This window comes from Spodoptera frugiperda, chromosome 12 (genome assembly GCF_023101765.2).
Source record: "Spodoptera frugiperda isolate SF20-4 chromosome 12, AGI-APGP_CSIRO_Sfru_2.0, whole genome shotgun sequence".
NCBI classification, from domain to species: Eukaryota; Metazoa; Arthropoda; class Insecta; order Lepidoptera; family Noctuidae; genus Spodoptera; species Spodoptera frugiperda.
Window position 1 is genome coordinate 9,057,851 of NC_064223.1, and position 22,199 is coordinate 9,080,049.

At 35.5% G+C, this 22,199-nt stretch overlaps 2 protein-coding genes and 1 long non-coding RNA gene across 7 annotated transcripts in view; 2 read left to right on the forward strand and 1 right to left on the reverse strand.

The window, feature by feature from the left end:
- The first annotated feature begins 282 nt into the window (after positions 1 to 282).
- LOC118262668 (zinc finger protein ZFP2) lies at positions 283 to 3,244 on the forward strand. Its single transcript, XM_035574210.2, has 4 exons — positions 283 to 1,270; positions 1,583 to 1,780; positions 2,179 to 2,282; positions 2,367 to 3,244. Exons 1-4 carry the CDS (start codon positions 427 to 429, stop codon positions 2,886 to 2,888), a joined length of 1,668 nt encoding a protein of 555 aa, XP_035430103.2. The 5' UTR covers positions 283 to 426; the 3' UTR covers positions 2,889 to 3,244.
- Positions 3,245 to 3,430: 186 nt separating this feature from the next.
- LOC118262701 (E3 ubiquitin-protein ligase TRIP12) overlaps positions 3,431 to 22,199 on the forward strand; it is a 33,164-nt gene continuing 14,395 nt past the window's right edge. For 2 of the 5 annotated variants that reach the window (XM_050697518.1, XM_050697516.1), the window contains exons 1-7: positions 3,431 to 3,775; positions 14,796 to 15,104; positions 19,005 to 19,921; positions 20,171 to 20,296; positions 20,385 to 20,476; positions 20,906 to 21,004; positions 22,030 to 22,135. In XM_050697518.1, the coding sequence (XP_050553475.1) occupies positions 15,046 to 15,104; positions 19,005 to 19,921; positions 20,171 to 20,296; positions 20,385 to 20,476; positions 20,906 to 21,004; positions 22,030 to 22,135 (1,399 nt within the window). In that variant the 5' untranslated portion in view covers positions 3,431 to 3,775; positions 14,796 to 15,045. Of the gene's footprint in view, positions 3,776 to 14,556; positions 14,719 to 14,795; positions 15,105 to 19,004; positions 19,922 to 20,170; positions 20,297 to 20,384; positions 20,477 to 20,905; positions 21,005 to 22,029; positions 22,136 to 22,199 lie in introns of those variants that run through there. The other 3 variants (XM_050697520.1, XM_050697517.1, XM_050697519.1) reach the window with 3 other exon arrangements.
- Positions 9,667 to 17,600, reverse strand: LOC126911285 (uncharacterized). Its single transcript, XR_007705801.1, has 3 exons — positions 15,769 to 17,600; positions 13,034 to 13,251; positions 9,667 to 12,021 (listed from the first exon to the last, which is right to left on the reverse strand). It is a non-coding gene; the product is annotated as an uncharacterized LOC126911285 (long non-coding RNA).

The window sequence follows — 22,199 nt, forward strand, 5'->3', positions numbered from 1 at the left end:
ACATACAATAAATAAAAATTGCACATTCCGTACATTATCTGCTAAAAAGCAACAAATAGCTGTACTTTAGCACTAAACACTCGTAAAATAATTAAAAGACTGATAAATATAATGAAGAAATAAAACCCATTTTCGTACTGTAAACTTCCTACAGTATTTATCTTAATAATCATAACAAAAAACTTATCAATTTCACTTTACGAATAGTTATTTTATTAATGAGTTGGTTTCATGAAAATAGGTCTTTCTGTCTTTTATAATAAATCTTGAAATCCCGCCAATACACCAAGCACGTAGCATTCATGGTAGCATCCAAAAATAACTCATTAGAGCTTTAGTTTCGCACTATCGTGTTCACATGTGGCGTATTAGAACTATCTGGTTATATTTAACTTCATAAAGAAGACAAACGTTTTTCTTATTATAATGAGTGCTCACGCTGCATCGTTACCCTGCCCAGTATGTTCACATAATGGTGTATTTGAATCAGTGCAGTCATTAAGGGATAGGCTAATACATGTGTCAACAAATAAATTACTGTGTCCAGTGTGTCAGGAAGAAGTGTTTGGTTTAGATAAACTTACGATACATTTGTTTAGTCATGTGAAAATATTGACAACAAAAGGAAAAGAAAAGGACAAGTTAATAGTGCCTCATGAAAAATCAAGCTCTGAAAGTCAAGTGATAACGCAGCAGAAAAAAACGAAAACGTCCGTAGTTAAAAATAAATCATCGCCATCTACAACAAATGCTCCTGTTAAATTCGTGAAAATTTATCCAAAACTGCCAGTAGTGTCTGTGAACACAGTTCCTGTTATAGATATTTCCAGACGCACCGAATCTGTTCAAGGTAGTGAACCAATGTTTGTGAAAACTGAAACAGCACTAGTCCAAACAAACACAACATGTAACATATGTGGCTTACAATTTATTGACGCCAATATTTTGAGGATGCATAGATGCTTGATTCACAATATTGATGAAAATTCGAATCAAACTTTTACTCGTTACCATTGCCATTTGTGCCCAAAAAACTTCAAAATGAGGGGATCTTTAATGGTACATTTGAGGGTAGCACACTTCGGATTTTTGTCGGGTAATTCAAATTATGACACTACCAAAGATAAATGTTTGGAAGGAAATTCAGAACAACCAGATGAAAAACTATCACATTTGGAACGGAATGACAATAAACAATGGCAATGTGAAGTATGCCGCAAATGTTTCACGACCAAATATTTCCTGAAGAAACATAAACGTCTTCACACAGGTTAAATTAAATAATTGGTGTTAGTTGTTGAGGTAATTCGTACTAACAGAATAATTTTAAATAAGTAGACATATTTACGAAACAAGACGACAAATTAAACTGTATCATTATCAATATGAGCCGTCGTTGCTGCAAAACAAAACATTTTTCGTTTAATAACTATTCACATTGGCTAACTCTTAACGCCTGAATACTACTAGTAGCATTTAATTATTTATTTATGCTTTTTAGCTTTTCGTCACATAAAACTGATTGCTTAGTCCCTAAAGGCTGTTGTTGCATTTTACCTACTGATTCGTTGTTTTATTCCAGGTGAAACTCCTTACGCTTGTGCACAATGTAACAAAACGTTTACATTTCAACAGTCGTATCATAAACATCTGCTATACCATAACGACGAGAAGCCTCATACATGTACTTACTGTGGACGTGCTTTTAAAGAATTATCTACGCTTCACAATCATCAACGTATTCATACGGGTGAAAAACCTTTCTCTTGCGAAACTTGTGGTAAGTTCATTGATATATCACGTAATTTTTTAGGGTTCCGTATCTAAGGGGTAAAAATGGTACCTATGACTTTGCTATCAGAATAAAATTTAATAAAAAGTTTGTAAGGGGATACCATACAACAATATGTAACATATAAAGTGTAAGAAATAAGAAACTTGTCGTACATGAGTCTGACTAGCACTTGTTTTTTAACAACTTCAATGAAGGAACAGGTACCATTTTCGATGGATTATTTTTTGTATGTTTTTCGGTTAGTCTACCAGTCATGGCCCGATTTTCAAAATTCAGATAAAACATCTTAGTATTAGTCATTGTTGGAAGCCTATGTTCAGCATGGATGTCTTGTGATTTTTGGCTGATGTGTGATGATGTGACTTTGTATTTTTATATTTCAGGAAAATGTTTTCGCCAAAGGGTTTCGTATCTGGTTCACAGGCGTATTCACACGGGTGTCATGCCATACAAATGCACAGCTTGTCAAAAAAGTTTTCGATACAAAGTAAGTTTTTAATTAGATTGTTATAAACAAAAACGTGTAACGTGAACACTAATTGAATACTACTTATACATTACTATTTTTCAGGTATCACAGAGAACTCACAAGTGCCAAGCGCAACCACCCGGAACTGTTGTCAGACAAGCAGGAGAACTGGTTGAAAAACTTAAACAAAAACATATTGAACCGGATGATAAAATAGCCGATAAGCAAGTTACTGCCATTGAAAATTTAACTTATACTGATGTTTCTGAAGCTAACGCTGAATTAGTCCGCACAGGAGCTAAATTATCACTAGAAGACATGGAATCGGAGCATTTTTCTTTAATAGCCGAAAATTTTAACGAAATAGGGGAATGTAACAAATCTCTAGGGTCAGGAACAGTGCAAAATACTACATTGTCAGATACGGGTGATGATGTAATTTTTAACCAAAACATTGAAGAATTAATAGATTCTATACCAATACAAGATAAAAATGTTCCATCACCTTCAGAAATTCTGAAAAATCTATGTTTATCAAAGGACGACGACTATATTGGAATTCTTCAAACTTCGAGTGAAGAGAAAACTTACGAAATTTGTAAAGACTTCAATGTGTTTCTCTAACTTAGTATCTTCTTAAAAAGTATTAAATATATGTTAAAAAAAACTCTTTTAGTTTTACTTTATACGTGAAATCTCTCGGAAGTAGTAAGAAACTGCCCTAACAAGTAAAAATTGGTTTTGCTGTAGTGAAGAAATAACAAAGTAAAAATGTAAAATCCCTACTTTTCGTTGTGTTTCAACCATTCGGTGTTGTTACAATCCAAAAATATTTTGTTTAACTTGGCCAGAATAGTTTTTAAAAAGGATAATACAAACATTTTCGAATGTATTTATTTACGTTATATATGTGTTAAAACATTACAAAAATGTGTATTTTGTTTTAATATCATTCGGATTATGTCAATACAATTTGATGATTTTTTTTATGATTTTTTTTTATTGAGCGTAAAATTTATTTAGAACACCAGATGATATATTTATTTTTTTGTGAAATAAACAGAAGTTATTATGAAATAAAAAGAAATAATTTTACCGTAAAATATCGGTAATTATCGGTTTTCTGGCATCAAAGCATTCATGCACTATGCTTTTGCTTGCTTTGCTTTATGTGGCAGAAAAAAACATAAATGAGCAACCAGCTGTTTTTGTTCTCCAAGCGCTTGGAAATTGGTGAAAATCAGTATGAATCAAAATTAAATAGTGTCATTTCATCTTCAAGTCAGTGACATTTTGTGGACTGAATGTGAAATTATTAACATTCTTATAAATTCATGTAGAGTAGAAAAATTAATCGATTTGAAGTTTTGTCAAACATCACTCTCGATAAATGGACTGCGTTAGTGATTTTATTCTGCGTCTTACTTGAGGTACATTATAATGTGTTGATTTAGGCCATCAAGCTAAGTTTTTGTGTCTATTCTGCTGCCGCAACGAGCCTGCATGTAAACGTAAGTTATTTAGTATTTGTGTTGCGATTAAAAACCTTATTGATTTAAATTAAATAAAAATTTTACGTTGTTAATTATTTACGCTGTTTGGAAAAACAAAATATTGGAAGGTCATCATACATTTTTGGCTGGAATGTCTATCGCATATTTTTGAAGTAAAGAAAAATGTCGAGACTTCTAAAATTTTTTTTGTGTGATATGCAGTATGTACGATTACACTGCATCTGTCTTGCAACATGGAGATTTATGTACCTACCTACTGTGAGAACAAAATGGATATATGCTTGTAGACAAAAGATTTTGCTCTTTGATCAGTTCAATGTAATCATAATTCAGCTATTTTGGTTACAAGGACAAAGGAAAAATAAACTTTAAGGATTAGGAATGCATGAATCCATTGTTTATGTTCTAAATAAAATCACCAAACAGGTTGTAGGGGTTTAGTAAAATGAGTTCACAACATGGACATTGAAGCATTGATTATTTCCATAATAAAGTCTAGGTAGTTGATTTAATTAAGGAGTATGGCTTTAATACTATCTACTTAATATAATTATAAATTACCTTGGACACAAAATTTACATTTAGACAAACATAAATATTGAGAATTATTTTTTAATGCGGATTTAGTTGAGGTATAAAACATTGACAGATAAATAGATACTTAAAAGATGTGAACTACAAAACTATAAAAACTGTTGTTGTTAAAGAGTTCTATTCTAAAAATAATTTATTACAAAAGACAATTATGTACTACATACATTGTAATTTAATTATTACTATTGTGGTTTCTGCCCACCTCCGTGTGATGTATTTTACATCTTTATTTATGTACTATTTATTGATTTCATTTGAGCTATTAACTAATGATTTAACTTGCACAAATTACCTTTGAATTACTTACTCATCGACTATTAGTACATTTTTATTTTTTAAGTAAATATTTGTTTAAAACAATAATTAACAGAGAAGATAATAATATTACAAAAACAAGGGGCTTGTCTGTCATTAAAATCAGAATTCTTAATAATGATGTCTTCATTATAAAAAAATCTTCTTTAATATTTACTGTATCAACAATACCATCAATCTGTTTTATCCATCAATTTGTTATTTATTCTTTAGTACAGCAATACAACAGGTAACTTTTAGATTTTATGGAATTCTCTGTAATTCTATGGAGGAGTACTTCTGCTATTTTTTTTTTTTTTTTTTTAAAAAACGTTGCCCCACACTAATTTTCTCCTCCTGTGTCGTAGGTGCGTTTACAAACATACAAGTTCACATACAGCTAACACCACTTGTGGATATTGTATCTTCACCCAGATGGAGGTATCCATTCCATAAACTTTACGTCAAGTGTCCTTTGTTCCCACTTAAATATTATTTCATCAAACATGGCTCAAAGGATTACCTATGAACCATGTTGTCACCTTCCATCTGCATCGGAACACCTCATTTCAGATTGACAGACTGCTGATTGGCACGGTGGCTGGGCAACTGGCTGCCGTGCAACGTGTAGCGGATTCGATTCCCGCACGGAGCAATTCTTTGTGTGATCCACAAATTGTTGTTTCGGGTCTGGGTGACATATGTATGTGAACTTGTATGTTTGTAAACACACCCACGACACAGAGAAAATCCTAGTGGGGGGCAACGTTTTCAAAAATCAAAAAAAAAAAAATTTGATCCTTTAACAAACAGTTTTAAAGTGATAACTCAATAACAATGCAATCTTAAGTTGTTGAACAAGTTGCACTGTCATGGTCCATATCTCTAATAGTAGGATGCATTTGTTGAACATTTTTGTATTCACACTTTGCAGTATTACCTATTTGAAACATTCTGATCCTGCTACATATTATGTCCTCCTAGCCTGTGTACTTCTATAGACATCTTCCTCCTTGTTGATGCTCTACAAAATTGTGCTGCTCAATAAGGGCAATAAAATTGTACTGCTCAATGAAAATAAATTATTTGTACTGACTTTGTTTACTATCGAAAAAAAAAGTAGTTAAATAAATAAGCAGATTGGGATAAAAACATCTAAAGCAAATCAGTTCCACTTGCAAACTTGCAAGTTACAACTAGGTACTAGCTCAATTTCCAAAGTTGTCACACTATGTCTGTTAAATAATATTTTTGCCTATATTTTACTGAAACAGTAAAAAAAAGTTCTGTTATTATTACAAAGTCATAACGAAAATCTTTAAAAAAAGTGACCCCACTAGGCTTTTCCCCTGTCGTCGGCGCGTTTACAAACACATCTTATAAAATCCATCAAAAGTTTTTTTGGTCACATGTACTACAATAATGTTGTAACATTAATTACTTATTTTTTTATTGAAATCTGAAAATTCGAGTGTACAGAATTTATTTACTCAAACCCTTTATCCACCGTGTATAGACGCGTACTTGGCCGGTTTTAATAAAAATAAGCCAGAGTGACCGTAGCTGTGGCGATACATTTCTCGAGACCGGTATCGCCGTTCGATACAGGCAACAAGTCTGCACTCTGGTTAAAATGGATGACGGCAGGCGGGCACACCGCGTTTGTAAGCTTACGTTCAAAAAAATACACAGACTACAGAAAAAATGAAGCACGATAAACATACATACGATAGGTTTGTTTTGGCTTGGGTAGTGAAAGATGCACTGAAAAAAAAGTATTCGAAGATATTTTATTCGATGATTGTACATTGGGAACTTTTTACTGTTGTTAGCGATGTTACTCTGACGAGAAAAAGTGATACATTGTGTTTTGACAAAGAAAATTATGTAGATTTCATGATGTAGACGTTCAGTTTTTTTTAGCAGCTGACCGCATTTTTTTCGTGTTCTGGCACTTCTAAGGCACCCAGATAATTAACTCCGACGATTCCCAATGTTGCAGGTTCCTACACATAAATAAAGTAATTGACGATACCTTACGCACAATGTGGCACAATATTTAAGAAAAAATGGTTATTCTTAGCAATTTTGGTGAATAGAGACTAGAAATAAATATCACTTTAATGGTCCAATCCTTAGAAAGGTGAAGCATGAAAATTAGAATAATTTCTCTATTCTCAGTGAACAGGAAGTTCACTGGAAATGTAGTCAGCCCAATGTTTGGACAAAGGACTCGGCTCTATTTGCCAACCACTGGGGTCTAAAAGTATCCTAGGAAACTTGAACACGATATTTCATTTCCGTCTAAAACTGCTATTATGCTTACATATGAGTTATTATGCATTAAACTTCATAAAGTTTGGTTGCCAGGAACCTATACTGATAGTGCCAGACCTGAACTGGCAATGATCGTATCGTTTACCAGACACATTGTGCCTAGTGACTTCCCTTTTAACGTTACGATTGCCGACGTATCTCGACACATTAACCGAAGCGATAACTTATCGTCAGCGGTGCAGCCATTTTGTTTACCTCTCTGTGGATGGTGGACCGAATTTACAAAGGTATATAAATAGCCCGCGTCACGTTGTTACCCACTATGTCAACGTAAACACGGTTTTCCATTTCCATAAATGTAAATATTATGATGTATCTTAAATTGGGAATTGATTACTCATATTTTTATTATTGTGAATGTGTACTTAAGTATTTTATATTTTAGTTGTCTCCTTTTCAAGTATGATCCTCGAAATAAGGATGGTGATAAATAGTTCAATTTTAAAAGATACCAATTTCCATCTTTCTTATAGAAAAATTAAAATCCTTTGTAGTATCGTCTTCATCATATCATGCCAAAAAGTTCGTACTGGCAGACTGTCCCATATTTTTTATGAGATAAATCCGTTTAATAATAATAGCACATTATTCGTCTTTCTGAAGTCGAGAGGGGTCTGGTGAATTGGCAGGGGTATAAGGTGGCAGGGCAGCCGCGGCGGCAGGGCAAGCCGCGTCTGTATCGATCCGGCGGCGGCGGGGCGGCCCGGACGCGGCTCGCCCGACACCTCTCATTACCTACAATGCAGCACTGCCACTTACATGCATTATTCAATTCGTTCAATTCAATGTAACTATACCTATTTTTCTTGTGATAGACGTCTATACGTCTAACCCACTGACATTGATACATATAAAATATATAGGTGAGATAGGGCCCCTTATCGTTCATGCACATACTGTTTATATCAGAGGACATTATTTATTTTGATGATTAGAATTATCTTGAAAAGATTAGATTTCATTACACGCACAAATAAACAACATGTGAAAATAAATATTAATTGAGGACGACTATGGTGCTAAAGTCGGCCGACTGCCGCATAACAAACATTAAAAATGCAGTAAAAGTTGTAAACTACTACTGTATGGTACTTATTGGTGCTAGCGTTGTTGCATCATACGTTAACCGATTAAAGAACACAAAGTAATTAATAAATAATATTTTTAATGATCGATAACTGTTGTAAATGGGAACAAGGTTGGAACTCGTAACACTTGTTTGATTTAGTGGTTAATACATAATGGGATATTGATGATCGTGGTGTAGAACTGCTTCAGCGACCTGAACGAACAGCATTAGTGGCCATAGTTACAAAGTCACTGCAAGCATTTTACTTTTACCTACCGTGTCATATCAAGAGCACAGTGCACTACTGTTGCAATATTTGAAACTATTTTTGTACGTGAGTTTGCATTGTTAATCGTGCTGTTACACATTTGCTCATTGCTTCATTAATAAAATTAAATATTTAATAAGAAAGTCCTTCAGCAGCTTGAATGTTGAAACTATAGTTATTCACTGTCACTAGGCAGTAGCTTAGTGGATATTTAACTGCATTCTTGTGGATAGACATTTCCTAAACCTATATTCAATTAGGTGGTGCTCATTTATTTGTTACTAGTACATATACTCGTCATTATTGACAATGATTTTTGTATGTAGGGCTTTGGCACCAACTTTATGGCATACATCTTTGAGGTAGCATAGGAATGTCAAGCAAAAATACATTACAAAAGCATAACTCTGGGTTGCGTTGCTATAACAATATACAAACAAACGAACATTATTATTGAAATAAAATACAGACAACATTTATTTACACATGGTTCATTGGTTTGTTGTGTGTAGCACGTGGCTGTACTTGCGTAACTTCATACCGTTACAGAAATAGGCACACAACACCTGTCCGCTACTGACATGACATCCGACATGCAGGGATACGTCCGCGTTCTGTGTCTGCTGCTGTAACCAAACACCCTGTGTCTCATGGTCTTCTAGTACCTACCTAAGTATTAAGAACTTAACTATAGGAAGAACAAAGACAAGAGACGGTTGCATATTAATAGTGTCCTTTTTGGACGTCCAAGGTCATATGATAGAATTTGGGAATATAGCAAAATGCTTTTGGTTTATACAAACCTCGTTTCCAAATGTACCATTCTTCGTATTATTCTATTGTACTTGATACTGTTATCATCAACAAAAATAAACTACGACTACTGTGTTTATTTCGACGTTTCTTCTCAGTGAGCCGTTAGATAGGAAATGTTGAACTCCATTTACTTTAATTTGACATGGTTTAAAGTTGTCTGTAATAAGAATAACCAAGATCTTTCAAATGATTTATAAAAAGACATGTTCAATGCTCCAGTGGCAATAATACGGATACTTCAATAAAATCTCGTCCCGTCGTCTGGGCCATGCATCATTATTGTGCCTCTGGCTGCCTCTCGTGAGTACGTACTGTACGTCATAAACATACATACTTAGCTAGGTATTAAGCCCGTAGAATCAGATACAATATTGGCCTACTTGCGCACGTTGCGTAAACGACCGTAGACTTGAACTCATTATTTTCGATGACACACTTTTGTTCATACGCCCTCAATATTTTTTTCTTTCTTCGAACCGGTAGGTATAATAAAACTGCCCACAGGTATATAAATAAAGTAAACAAATATAAAATCTGCGGGGGATTCGTCGTTCAGTCAATGAGTTGGAGCAGCAGATATTACTTTCTTAACTGGAGAAATCGTTTATATTCGATGTTAAGCCGCGCAGAGGTTGATCGTGATCGTGGTGAACGCGGAAAATTATGCAAGAGGCACAGATTGTCGTCACGAAACCTTTTGGCTACACGTCGGCCAACACGGTTGCAACACCATAGCTTTCTCTGCTCGTATCGAACAGAAAGCGTTATTTATAGTTTTTCAGATATTACACTCTGCATCACTCGCTTTTTTCGTGCTCCGTTTAGCTGATATTACCTAAAGTTTAATATTCCAGCGTGACAAAAATATTCTTATGAGGATTTCAATAAATATTGTACAACTGCATACCTGTGTAATGTGGTGCCCTTACTGTTGTTTATAGCAGATATACAAAACGATCTTCTACAAACATTGAGATTCACATTATGAAAATGTATTGTTTATTCCGCTTTGGTACTTAAAGTCACGTGGACATCATTCTTTTAGAGAAAAGCAGAATAGATTATTATTTGGGTATGTATGTGGGTCACATGTATGTAGGCTACCTTTTTAATCTGTGAAATATTTCCGTTTTACAAGATATTGCATACACAAATCAATTTCATTGGTCGTCGTTTATTTCAGTCGCGCGTGGCATTGCAGTAACTGCTTACCGAGTTTCGTATCTTACCTTATTCCCGCACCTTCACGCTTCATATGCATTACATCGTCGCTTTGTAAAATAGCTGGTAGCTTGGTAACAGTGATGTATGCGGACATGGATAGCCACAGTGCTTGCGACACACATTCTCACAAACTTGTTGGGAGCGCTCAGCGACATGGCAAACGGCGCCGTTTTATTTCTCGTATAGTGTGTCCGTGGCGGCAACTGGCTGTACAGAAATAGTCACAACTTTTTATACGCATGCAACCGACCTACTGAATTTCAACTTCTAACATCGCCACGCCAGCAATGCATTTCGTATCTAAATGATAATAACGACTTGCATCGTAACTTTTAAACGAAAAATAAGGGTGATTTGAAGTATGAAATATCATCAGATTCACAAGATATTAAATAAGTAAAACAAATTATATTTATACATACAAAAATTAAAAAATGTAAACTCTAATCGTATCACATTGCGCTCTTATTAAAATAAGTACATTTCGCTATTTAGCCTGAAATCTGATACCAAAGTTGATTAATTTTCGTCTGCCTCTGGCTCAGCATCCAATAAATATACAGCTACCTACCAAAACCCGTCTAGCTCGAGCATATCAAATTGAATGCAGCTACATACATATAGGTCTGTACTGTACCTGTCTGTCTGTCTGCGGCGCCTATCGATTGTTTATGAACGGGAGTTGATCTGTCTGGCTTGCTATAGGTTTTACAGGGGGTTTGTTGAAGGGTCGTTGAACCGCTAGGGAGCCAGAGAAGTCGCGTATGTTTGGTCGGTCGCGGGGGCGCGGGCGCCACTGTGGGACGGCTGTTGGCTCCCCTAGGGTGCACACCATGCACCCTACGTAATTCAACTTGCACATTGATTTAGTTACATTCTTGTTACGAGTTAGACTGAACTTTGAGCTTGCAGTTAAAATACAATACCAAAAAGTTACAGTTAAGTTACTAGTGAAAATACCAAAAAGTTGTTTTATAGACTACACCTACGCTTTACAATAAATCGACGTTTGTGCTCGTTAAACTATAAACATGATCATCACCTGGCTCATGGCTGGCACTCTGGCCAATTTTGTTCTGTGCATCGTATACATGTAAGTTGGTCTATTGAAGAGTAGTCTTTTCAAAACTTTTATTAACTTTGCAAAACCTTCGTCCAAGACAAAAACTTGCACTTGCTTATTTTTTTCTTCTAAGGGGCCGGATGTTCTACCTGTGTTCAGTGTTCACTGAGTTACCCCAGTTCAAAAGAACAGCTGATTGATCGTAAACAATATTTTTTCATTCATCCATTTTTTTTATGATATCAGAAGAATGAATACTGCTTTCAAATAACAAGTTACAATGCACTTAGAATAGAAATATTTGACTTAAAAAAAACAAAGGATCTTTGGTAGATAGGTTAATTTTTACAGCTTTAGATCCAATTAAAGTGTAAATTATATTTACTATGGGAAAAATTATAATAACAAATAAAATGAAACATTATGAGGTATAACAAAAATAGATATTGGAAGTTTGTTACTGGCCAGTTCCACAGTCCTCAGTTCGCTGCGTTGTTGTCGAGGTGAGCTGGTTTCGCACGTGGCCGCTGCAGCACCGCCGGGTTGTCGACCTGCGGCCTTGTAGCACAAGCCCCTCGCTACGCATCCAAAATCACACCAAAATATATTTTATCTTATTATGTACAAAGTCCAAAATCGTATAATGGGTAGGTCAATCGATCAAGAAATCATTCGGATAAAAAATCTAAACCGTTGTTCACGCATATTCATTAACCATAGATACCAGCAACATTGAAATATCTTCCTAACTAAATTGTGATTATCGACGAGAACCATTTGACATAATTATTGTGGAAACAAAATCATCACCATATCATATAGTTTTCTAACTGAAATACTGCAGGTAGTTATTACGCATATAAAAATCAGAAATAAAAAACCAATCCATCCGTGACATTTAAAGTAGTTGTCAGTGCTGGGCGGACTCAATGTTACGTTTTAAGACAATGAGCCGGTAACGTTTTTGTTGGCCGATGAGAGGATAAACGCTCAGAGTCAAGGAAGGTCATGTTGGAATAACAAATTAGTTACTGTGCCCGTGTGCCGAGTGGCGACTGACGGCGATTTGCGTTGTTTTTTTATTTGGTCAACTCACGCGCAGTTCAACAACAAGCCGTCACGTGACCAATATCTCGGGTTCGGTGCATCCCAGAGTTCGTGTACCTGAGCAACATAAGCTCGAGTTTTAAAATAAAGGTGAACTGTGAATCGATTGTTATTTTGCTACCTGGCAACTGCACCTGGTACGTAAATAAAGGTACCTTTATTTGGTCCTCGTAACAAGTTCCTTGAGGTGCCCGTGATTGGAATATGATAGTTTGTTGTTGCTGTACTGCGACGCCGACAGTTTGTGTTAGGTAATTTTTTTACCGCGGCGACTATGTAATGTATGTATATTTATTTACAAAACAGGTATATTATCTGCGGTCTTCTTCTTCAGACGTCTATTCTTACTGTTATTGTAAAACTTTAAAATCAGTCGTGCTTTGGGGTTTGGCATAGTCTGCCACGAACCACAAGCAGGACTATGTAGAGTTCATCACTAAAGCCGAAGTCTGCTACCGTTATAATAAATAACAAAGACCGTACCCTTCCTATTTATTATGTATGACACGTCGATGTAGTTGCATCGGGTTTCCACATACATAATCATTTTCAAGCTTATTCCATATTAGCGAGGAGTCGGCGCGGCGCGCCCGTCGCACCGGACGGCGGACACCGCGACAGCGCGGTCGTTCACCACTATCCCTGGCCCTTTGCCCCGCCCACGGAACCGCGATAGCTCACACACATCCTTACCCACTCACCTACAAAGCAACCACAATAAAATTAGTGAAAGTCAACATTTAAAAACAGACAGTATTAACTCTTAATGTTATGGGAGATATGTAAATTTGGGGACTAAGGTCACCGCGCAATGAAAATCAAGTATTGTTTACATTTTGATGTGAGCTAGCGCTGCCATTACTTTGTTATTTATTATGGAGGACATAGAACTACGCATTCTATAAGTTTTTCTAATAACTGCGGCCTGTTACGAGTACGAGTCAAAAATACGGAATGTGTGTGTATAATAATGATAATACAATTATTTAGGTATAATTATGTTTTTAAGTACTTTATTCTTGTTTAAAATATCGGTCTCATTGTGCCTGTGGTATCGGTTTTACGTAACCACTTGACAACTTACGGTATCGAACGAAAAGATTACAATAAAATAATAGTATTTGGTGTGTATCTTCATGCCTAGTACTAAAGTTGAATATGAAGGTCAATAAAACTTAAAACACTAATTACTATTTAAGTGCTAATCATCAATCATTTATTTCTCAATGATTTAGGTAAGTGCAAGTGCATTCCCAGCACAGTATAACAGGAATAACAAATTTTGTTTATTGTTGTTACCTGCCGCCTACCGCAACAACAAAAATCAAAACCAATTTATTTATGCTATTCATCTTATCTGATCCATTTATTTGATAATATCAAATGAATTAATTAACGATTAACATTGATTTACCTATTCATAATATTTTTACTACATAAATAAGCAAATCGTCTTTAAGACATTATGAAAGTAATATATTATATTCTATTCCAAGCATGATGCATATCCAAATGTCCACTGAAAATAAATAAATAAACATTGTTGGTCTTCTTCGTTCGCTTTGTTGTTGTTATCTTTCTTATTCACTCACGCTGATTTTCAATTACTACTAAATGTTGCAAAAACATAATAAGTTTCTATTTTGGTAATTTTATGAATTATCAAAAACTTTAATTAATATTTAATTACATATTATCTGAATGTTCTTCAGTATTTGTGTGCAAAGATTTTATTATAAAAAGATTTATTTAATTAATGTTCGTTTCTTTTTGACACTATAAAATTATTTAACGTTTGCAGTTCAAATTATAGATATTATATTTTTGAATTTTAATATTGTTATATAAATAGTATTATAAGTTATCGTCTATTTTCTGATCTATTTCAGAAAAACATTATTACTATTGAAATTCTACCAAAGACAAAATTGGTAGCATTTTTCTTTTCTTATATGGCAATACTAGATGTGACAGCCAGCCAGCTGTGTGGAATGGATTGAAAAATAACTCGAAAATCGTAGCTCTGTCCTTGATGTGTCATCCATTACAATAATTTCTACAAAACGTGTTGCTTGAAAGTCTGGAAATTCTTAGTAATCAACGTGTTAATTTATCAGTATATTCGTGTCCGGTTATTAGTTTGGTGAATTTGCTCGCTTGGGTGACAGGTAGTGCTAATTGTTAAAATGTTTATGTAACGCAGCATTGTTCGATCGCTGACTGTGTATTTCATCTTTTGTTGCAGATAGCTTCACGGTGTGTCATTTATCGCGTGGTGATACGTGTTGAGTGCGGTGAGCGAAAGCAAAGCAAAGCAGACGGTGACACTCGAGTGTGGACTGGTGTGATGTGGTAGTGAGTCAGTGTGGCGTAGTGCAGTGGATGCGGAGACAGCGTCGTAGCGCTCGCCCTGGCATGGTGCCGGGCAGGTAGCGCGCGCGGGCGGCCTGCGCAGGCCCCACACAAGCAGCCGCGTGTGTCCCTCAGCGTCGTCTATGGCCGAGCAACACATCACACCGTCGTCGCACTCTGCACTCACGAGAGAGTCCAGCGGGTAAGAATTTACAACAATGCATTTAGAACTGTCAATTGTTACAAAGCGGTGACAAACTCGCTGTATGTGTCATGTCACACATATACATCAGCTGCGAGAAGTGCCGTGGCACAGGAAGTATTGGGAAAGACATTAAAGATCTTTGCGCTTAGTCTACATCAGCTGATTTTTATAGGATAAACAACCTTGCATTGCCTAATCGTGTGACATCGACTACACTATTCAATAATATCTTATCATTGATGTGATATTTACACAAACATCAATACTGCCCTAATTTTGCACTGTGGTTTCCTCTACTCTGTAAGCAACACTTCATGTATTGTGACCACATTCTTATCTTATACGAACTATTTAGTTAACATGATGAGTGTTTGCCACATTACCTAATTACTAGTTATGATGTATAATTAATGAATTATTATGATTTTGGTTAATGTCACAACACTATCAGTCTGTGTTAGTAGAATGTTCTGGAAGCACATAAGTATTGTCAAATAGTTTAAAATTACCATTGCATGTTTTATATGAATAGTGTTTGGATTGAGTGTATGGAGTACACCTTCACATCAAGAGTTGCAGCAGTAGAGCCCACAGTAGTCAAAATCAGCATGGTCTTTTTTTTAGTATTGCCAGTTTATTTTCTGTTTATGGTAATACATACCTCTATGGTATAGAAGAATAGTGTGCAACAACAACAGTTTGTTGTTTGGATTTGCCATTCCCATCTGAGTTCTCATCAAGTGTAGACCACAGAACAACCTTTGGAACATTCATCATCATCATCATCATCATCATTATATCTTCAGCTCTTAATTGTCTGCTGCTGTGCAAGGTATTTAGATAGATTATTACATTATATATTATTTATTTAACACTACTTATTACTCAGGTGTGTGACCTAGGCATTCTCTACCAATCAACCAGTATTTCATTCATCATAATATACAACCATGGGCCTGTCTATCAATCAATATGCTCATTGCTAGGATTAGATACCTTTAATAAAGCTATGTTAAATAAAGCTATGCTATGTTTAATAAAGCTAGTTAAATAACAAATGTTGAAAAATACCATATGGGTAAATTTTGAACATTTCTTTATTTCACAATAATTGTTATGTGAAAAAACACCATGTGAGTACAATTTAATTTACATTATAATATTGCTTTCTAATTTCTATACAGAAGATAAAAATTAAATTATAGATTTATTTCATGGCATTTGTTTTCCCACAGAAATGTGGTAATTCTTATGTATACTTAATCATTTTCTGGGTACTTTAATCTATGAACTTATGTTGTGCTTATTTTAAATAGTTTAGAATTACAGACAGTAAATAAATATATCAATGAATTCACTGAATTAATTTTGATACAGTTTAATGTGCTATGAATCATAACAAAACCACACTTCTGTATAACAACAAACAAGTTGGTAATGCAGAGAAAAGAATCTGGTGATATTCATAGTTTAATATTATTTTTATATTTTAAAATGTTGGGTAACAATAACTTTTCTTCACTATATAATATATTTTTCTTTGAATAATTTTTTTAGTACCTGCATTGAACAAGTATTCAGATTAAAATAGCTGTTGTTTCTGAGTAGGTAGTAGGTACACAGTGTATTGACTAATGAAAAAATCTAGGCCACCACCTCATTTGATGTATTCTAAATGTGTAAATAGTTGAGTATAGTGAGTTTGCAACTTTTCCTAGCAAATAATATAATGGATAAATAATTCAATGGATTTTCACATTTTCTAGCAACATTACTCATTTCTATGGTATTTAATCAAACCTGTGGCACTGTTTTTTTTTTATTTAACTGGCTTATTACCATTAATCATGCATGATTTTACTAAGATTTCTGTTTAATTTATAGATTATGTGATCATTGTGTTGTTATTCAAAGTATTAAAATTTTAAATTCAATTAAATCTAATATAATAATTGATCTTATCTGAGAAAATGATACAGTGCTGTAGTGTTTACTGAAAGTGTTTAATTTTGTCTTTATTGGTAGTTAAAATGTGTTAACTATCAACACAATTAATATAATAATAATAAACTGTGGTAAACAAAAATTCTAGAATGCTTAATTGGTTTATAATAACTACCTAAATAACTAAATTATAGTGCTGTGCTAATGGTAATAGTATATTAATAGATCTAACATTACACTGATAGTGAAAGCTGTATTTTGTTAAATTAAAAAAAAAATACCATGTGTTTGGTTTGTCACTGGGCAGAGTTTCTTTTTGCTAATAACCAATTTTGTTAGTTTCATGTTACTTACAGTAAGTTTGTGTGTTAATTTTCTTGAAAAGACCATGCTCAAGGTTCTATAAATTCCCTGTGGATATTGTTTTGTTACTATTCATAACAAAGAGCTGAAAGAATACAACAAAATACCACATGAACAAATAAAATACCACATTTGACAAGTTATTACACAAATTTATTAATACTATCTTTCATTCTATTGGAGCTTTACTTAACCACTCTAGCGTCCATGGATAGCACGGTATCCAAAAAAAGGAGCGTCATACGTCCATGGATACTATAGTATCCAAAGCGACTAGTTCTGTTTAACTCCCTCTAGTTTAAAATACGGTCTTGTTTGGTGAGTTTTGACTGATTATCTATACAGCTGAATAAATTGTTCGACGAAAAAATAAGACATGGCGTTGTAATATGCTTTGACAAACAAAATATAAATTTTTAAAGTTAGTTGACTCGTTTTTGAAGTGTTTTTGTGAGTTCCAACAATTATGTCGTAAATACTACAGTTTTGTTTAATTTATCTTGCAAGTGTTATACATCAAAATAAACTAGAAGATTTGTGCTTTACGATGACGTATAAATATCACAGTTTTAGCTGATAAATCTAGTCTAATTTTAACTTCAAACGATTGTTGTTTCGAAAAAAATGGCCGGTCTGGTGTTGGCCACTTTTAGTTTTGTTTATACATATTTTACATACTTTGCATTACAATAGTATATAAAATATCGAAATACATTTCGTAATAAGCAAAATAATACATTTTTCAAAGAGAAATATACTAAATTCATTGAAGATTCCATAATAATGTCAATGTGTTCCTCAGGTTTTTTGATGTGTAAAATTACGAGTAGTGTTTTCTTTCGATTTAATTACAATACTTAGAGTTAACCGAATATAATCATATATACATCAAAAGAAAGGGTAATGAGTCTAGTTTGTTGTAAAAATATTTTATTGATAAAATATGCAATAGTTGTGCCGTATATTCTAAAAAGGTAGAAATAATTCTGTTTTTTTTCTGTGTTTCATGTTTAACCCGTTTTATTGTATTTTAAAGATTAACTAAAGATTTAAAAAAATCGTTAAGATTGTAGAGTATTTTTCTATCTTTTTTTTGGTATTCTTTTCTTTATTCTAGGCGTTACGGTTCAGTAGCTATATAGGTTTTTTGTTACGACGAACTTGCGAGTCGCGCGCGGTTCGGATGCCGTGCGCGGCTGGACGTTAGAGAGATAAACGGTCGCGCGGGCCGGACGTTAGAGTGGTTAACAGTATGTTTAGGAGTTCAACAAGAGCTTTTTTTATTACTACCTACAAAAGGTGTGATAATAATTACATCATTTAATTTTTATTCAATCACCCTCAGCTGTCAGTCCCATGTAGACATACTTATTAAATGTTCATTGATTGAAGTTGTCAAAAAGCATTTTTTTATTATCTTATCTACTAGAAGGGTGTTTGATGTATTACAATTACAGGATATCTAGGGTATGTGTTGCATTGTGTGAAGTTGTGAACTGTTCTGCTAACCGTAACATAATGGGCGATGAATGACGTAAATAATAATATAGATATGTAAGAATAACGACTTATGATTTCTGTGTTGTACAGGTCTTCTCCTAGCAGGGTGGTGGGCGGTCGGTGGTTGCGTCAGGTGCGTCGAACGAGCCACAGCCGTCGGAGCAGACGTAACGTGACGTCACCCCTGCCGCGCTCCACCAGCCGACACTCGTCCAGCCGCGTGTCTGACGCGGAGCCCCACGCTCACGTCGAGCTGCGCAGAAGCTCGCGCCTCATTAACACTCTGCCCAGGTCTGACTATTCTATAACCGAACGCTGGTCCTACGGCACAGACGTATACGAGACACGCTGTGATACAACCGAATTCAAGGGCGGTGACGCCCATAAATCCAGCGTTCACCCAAAACGCGGACGGACTTCCTCGCATGACAGGAAAAAACGTAAGACTATATCGAACAACAGTGCAGAGGAGTGCGTCGCATATTGCACACGCTCACGGACTGCTCTTAAATCCAGCGAGAGTGCTTGTGAGCAAATTCCGAATAATTTAAAACCCAATACATTAACACAACAACCACTGAATCAGAACGCTACAGCTACTTCTACTCAGCCTAATCAGTCGGAGGGCGGTTTGCTGCCTCTGGACGAAAGAGATTTTGCATATTCTCCATACAGCTCGTCTACCGTCACAGAGTTACTAGACTCAGATTATTCTGTATACAGTCCGACTGCTAGTCGACGAAAAGGGAAGAAGAGGAAGCGATCAGCCCATCGCTCTCTGTCAAGCCGGAAGAGCAGCTGTTTGCTCAACGTAGAAGAGTGCCGAAAGAAATTTAAAATAGATTCGCACAGCAAAGACGAGACAGATACCAGCAGTACTGGAAGGTCATCGAAACACGAACTCGACAAGGCCGACCTACCGTCTGCTACTTCGTGCACGTATCTGCTCCGCAACAGAAACAGCCATCTAGGGCCTCCAACTTCGACTGTCATTAGTGACCAATCAGGTAATTTATTATTTATCCTCTTTAACTTACAACCTTTACACTAGATTAGATATAAAATGTTTAACATCTGATTTTAAATGGTGCTAATTAAAATAATCTTGAATTGAGAGCAATGATAAGTTACGTACGAATTGTCTATTTATTCGTATTAGAACATAATGTAGGTCTCGACGCGTAGCTTATCAGGTGGTGTTATCACGTGTATCAAGCACAGTCATTCATAGCAGATAATGCATATTGATATTGCAGCCAACCCGGCGAGCGACGCTGTACAGAATCAAACACTCGCGGGCCGCAACAGTAGTGCCTCCGAGAGCATCGTCAGCCTGCCCAGCGCGCCCAGTACCCCGCCGCTACCCGACAAAGATATCCAAGGTGAGTAGCGATACCGATCGTTATAATCGCGATAACATTTACCTCTTTATAATCATTTGATGTAATGCATGTTCGTTTTTGTTTACAGAGGCAAGTTCGTCCAAAGCACACAGCTCGGCGAGCAAATTATTAATAGTACCGCGAGATCTTCCTTATTTGCGTCAAACTAACGCGCGCAGGGTAAAGTTCTTTATTCACTATTCTCTTTTAATATTTTCAGTAATAATTTAACGACTCCAATAAACTGTTGTCTGTTTGGATATTTTCCATGTCCTTAATTACGTCTTCGTTAATGATTGTAAGTACGTGCGCATTGTGTTTAATTACCAAAAATAACTATTGTTTTTAACCGGAAACATTGCAATGTCGTTCAACCAATCACAATCTCAATAGGAATAATTACATTGTATCGAATATCATTATCAGTGGTAGTCGTGCGATCGCTCAGTCTTGAAGTAGACGTCAGAGCTGATATCTTGGCGAAAATAAAATATAGCTGTTCATTATAGATTACATTATGAATAATTCATGTGTAGAAGTGCATTGCTTACTTGGAAATATGTGCGCGATGTTGTGATGTGTGGCAAGTGAGAGTTGTGTTGTGTGCAGAGCATCGCAGCTGCGACGGGGGCGACCCTGGGTGCTTGCCTGACGAGGGGAGCCAGCACTTCGCAGCGTCAGCGACAAGACACTGCGTCTAAGCGACAGGTTCATACTTTCATATCGATCTATGTTCCACTGCGCTGTATTGAAACGTTAGCCTTGCTGATCTTTAGGCCCACGCAATTGATACTCACAATATAAATACATCGAATTGCGCCTAATAATTCTTGTGTCGAGCGATACCACTACTGCTAGGTATATTGTTTTGCTCTACTTCATTAAATTGTATCAAACACGTTGAATTATTTGCGACTTGTACTAGTGTAATTGTATCGTCTTAATGTTGGTAAAATACCTAACTAGGGATTTCCAAATTAATATAAACTAGCTGACATTTGCTATTGAGTATTGCTCAATAATATGGTGATAAGTTCAAAATATAAATGCTAAGGTTACGCTTCTTAGATAAGAAAGTACTTCCAATATAATGGCTTTGCAGTTTGTTTTATATATAGATGGATGAAGTATAATTATGATAAATTCATTTATGTGAACGAAGTTAGATTCAAGGATTAAAATAGAATAGATCGGGTTATGTGGACAAACCTTTGATTAACAAACATAGCAATGACACAAATGGATGTAAAAGTAGATAAATTAGAATACAGGATATTTGTAAAATTATTGCTTGTAAGGTTTTGCTATCCATATTGTTGGTGTCATAATATTTTGGGAGGAATTGTTTTTTATCATCTCTTCATTCTGTGTGCAGAATGTCATGGCGGTTCAGTGGTGTAAGAATGCAAACATTACAGCTACACATTTATTTTCACATTCATATTATTAGTACAGACTTGTTATAATTAGGGTGTATTTCATGATCATTATCACTCATCAGTAGAAAGACATCACCATTGAACAAATTGATCCTCCATTATATGGGTTGGTTCACTATAACACCTTCGTTTAGCAGGCTTACTGGCTTGGGGAGCACAGATACCTCACCTAAAACTTGGCCAAATGTTGCGGTCTATCTGTTGATGAGTGGTTTCTGTTTAGGACTAATTTAAGTGTACTATTAGAATATGTTTAATGTTTGGGTGGTGTTAATAATTGTATTTCGTGTGCAGGTATCGGGCAGCGAGGGCGCAGGCAGTAGCGCGGCAAGCGGACGGCGAGCGCGGGCTCGCGACATGCCGCAGCCGCAGCCAGCGTCCACGCGTCGAGACAAACGAGGTAACACATCATGATTTCACTACAAAAATATACACTACATTACTACAATATCATCTATCTGGTC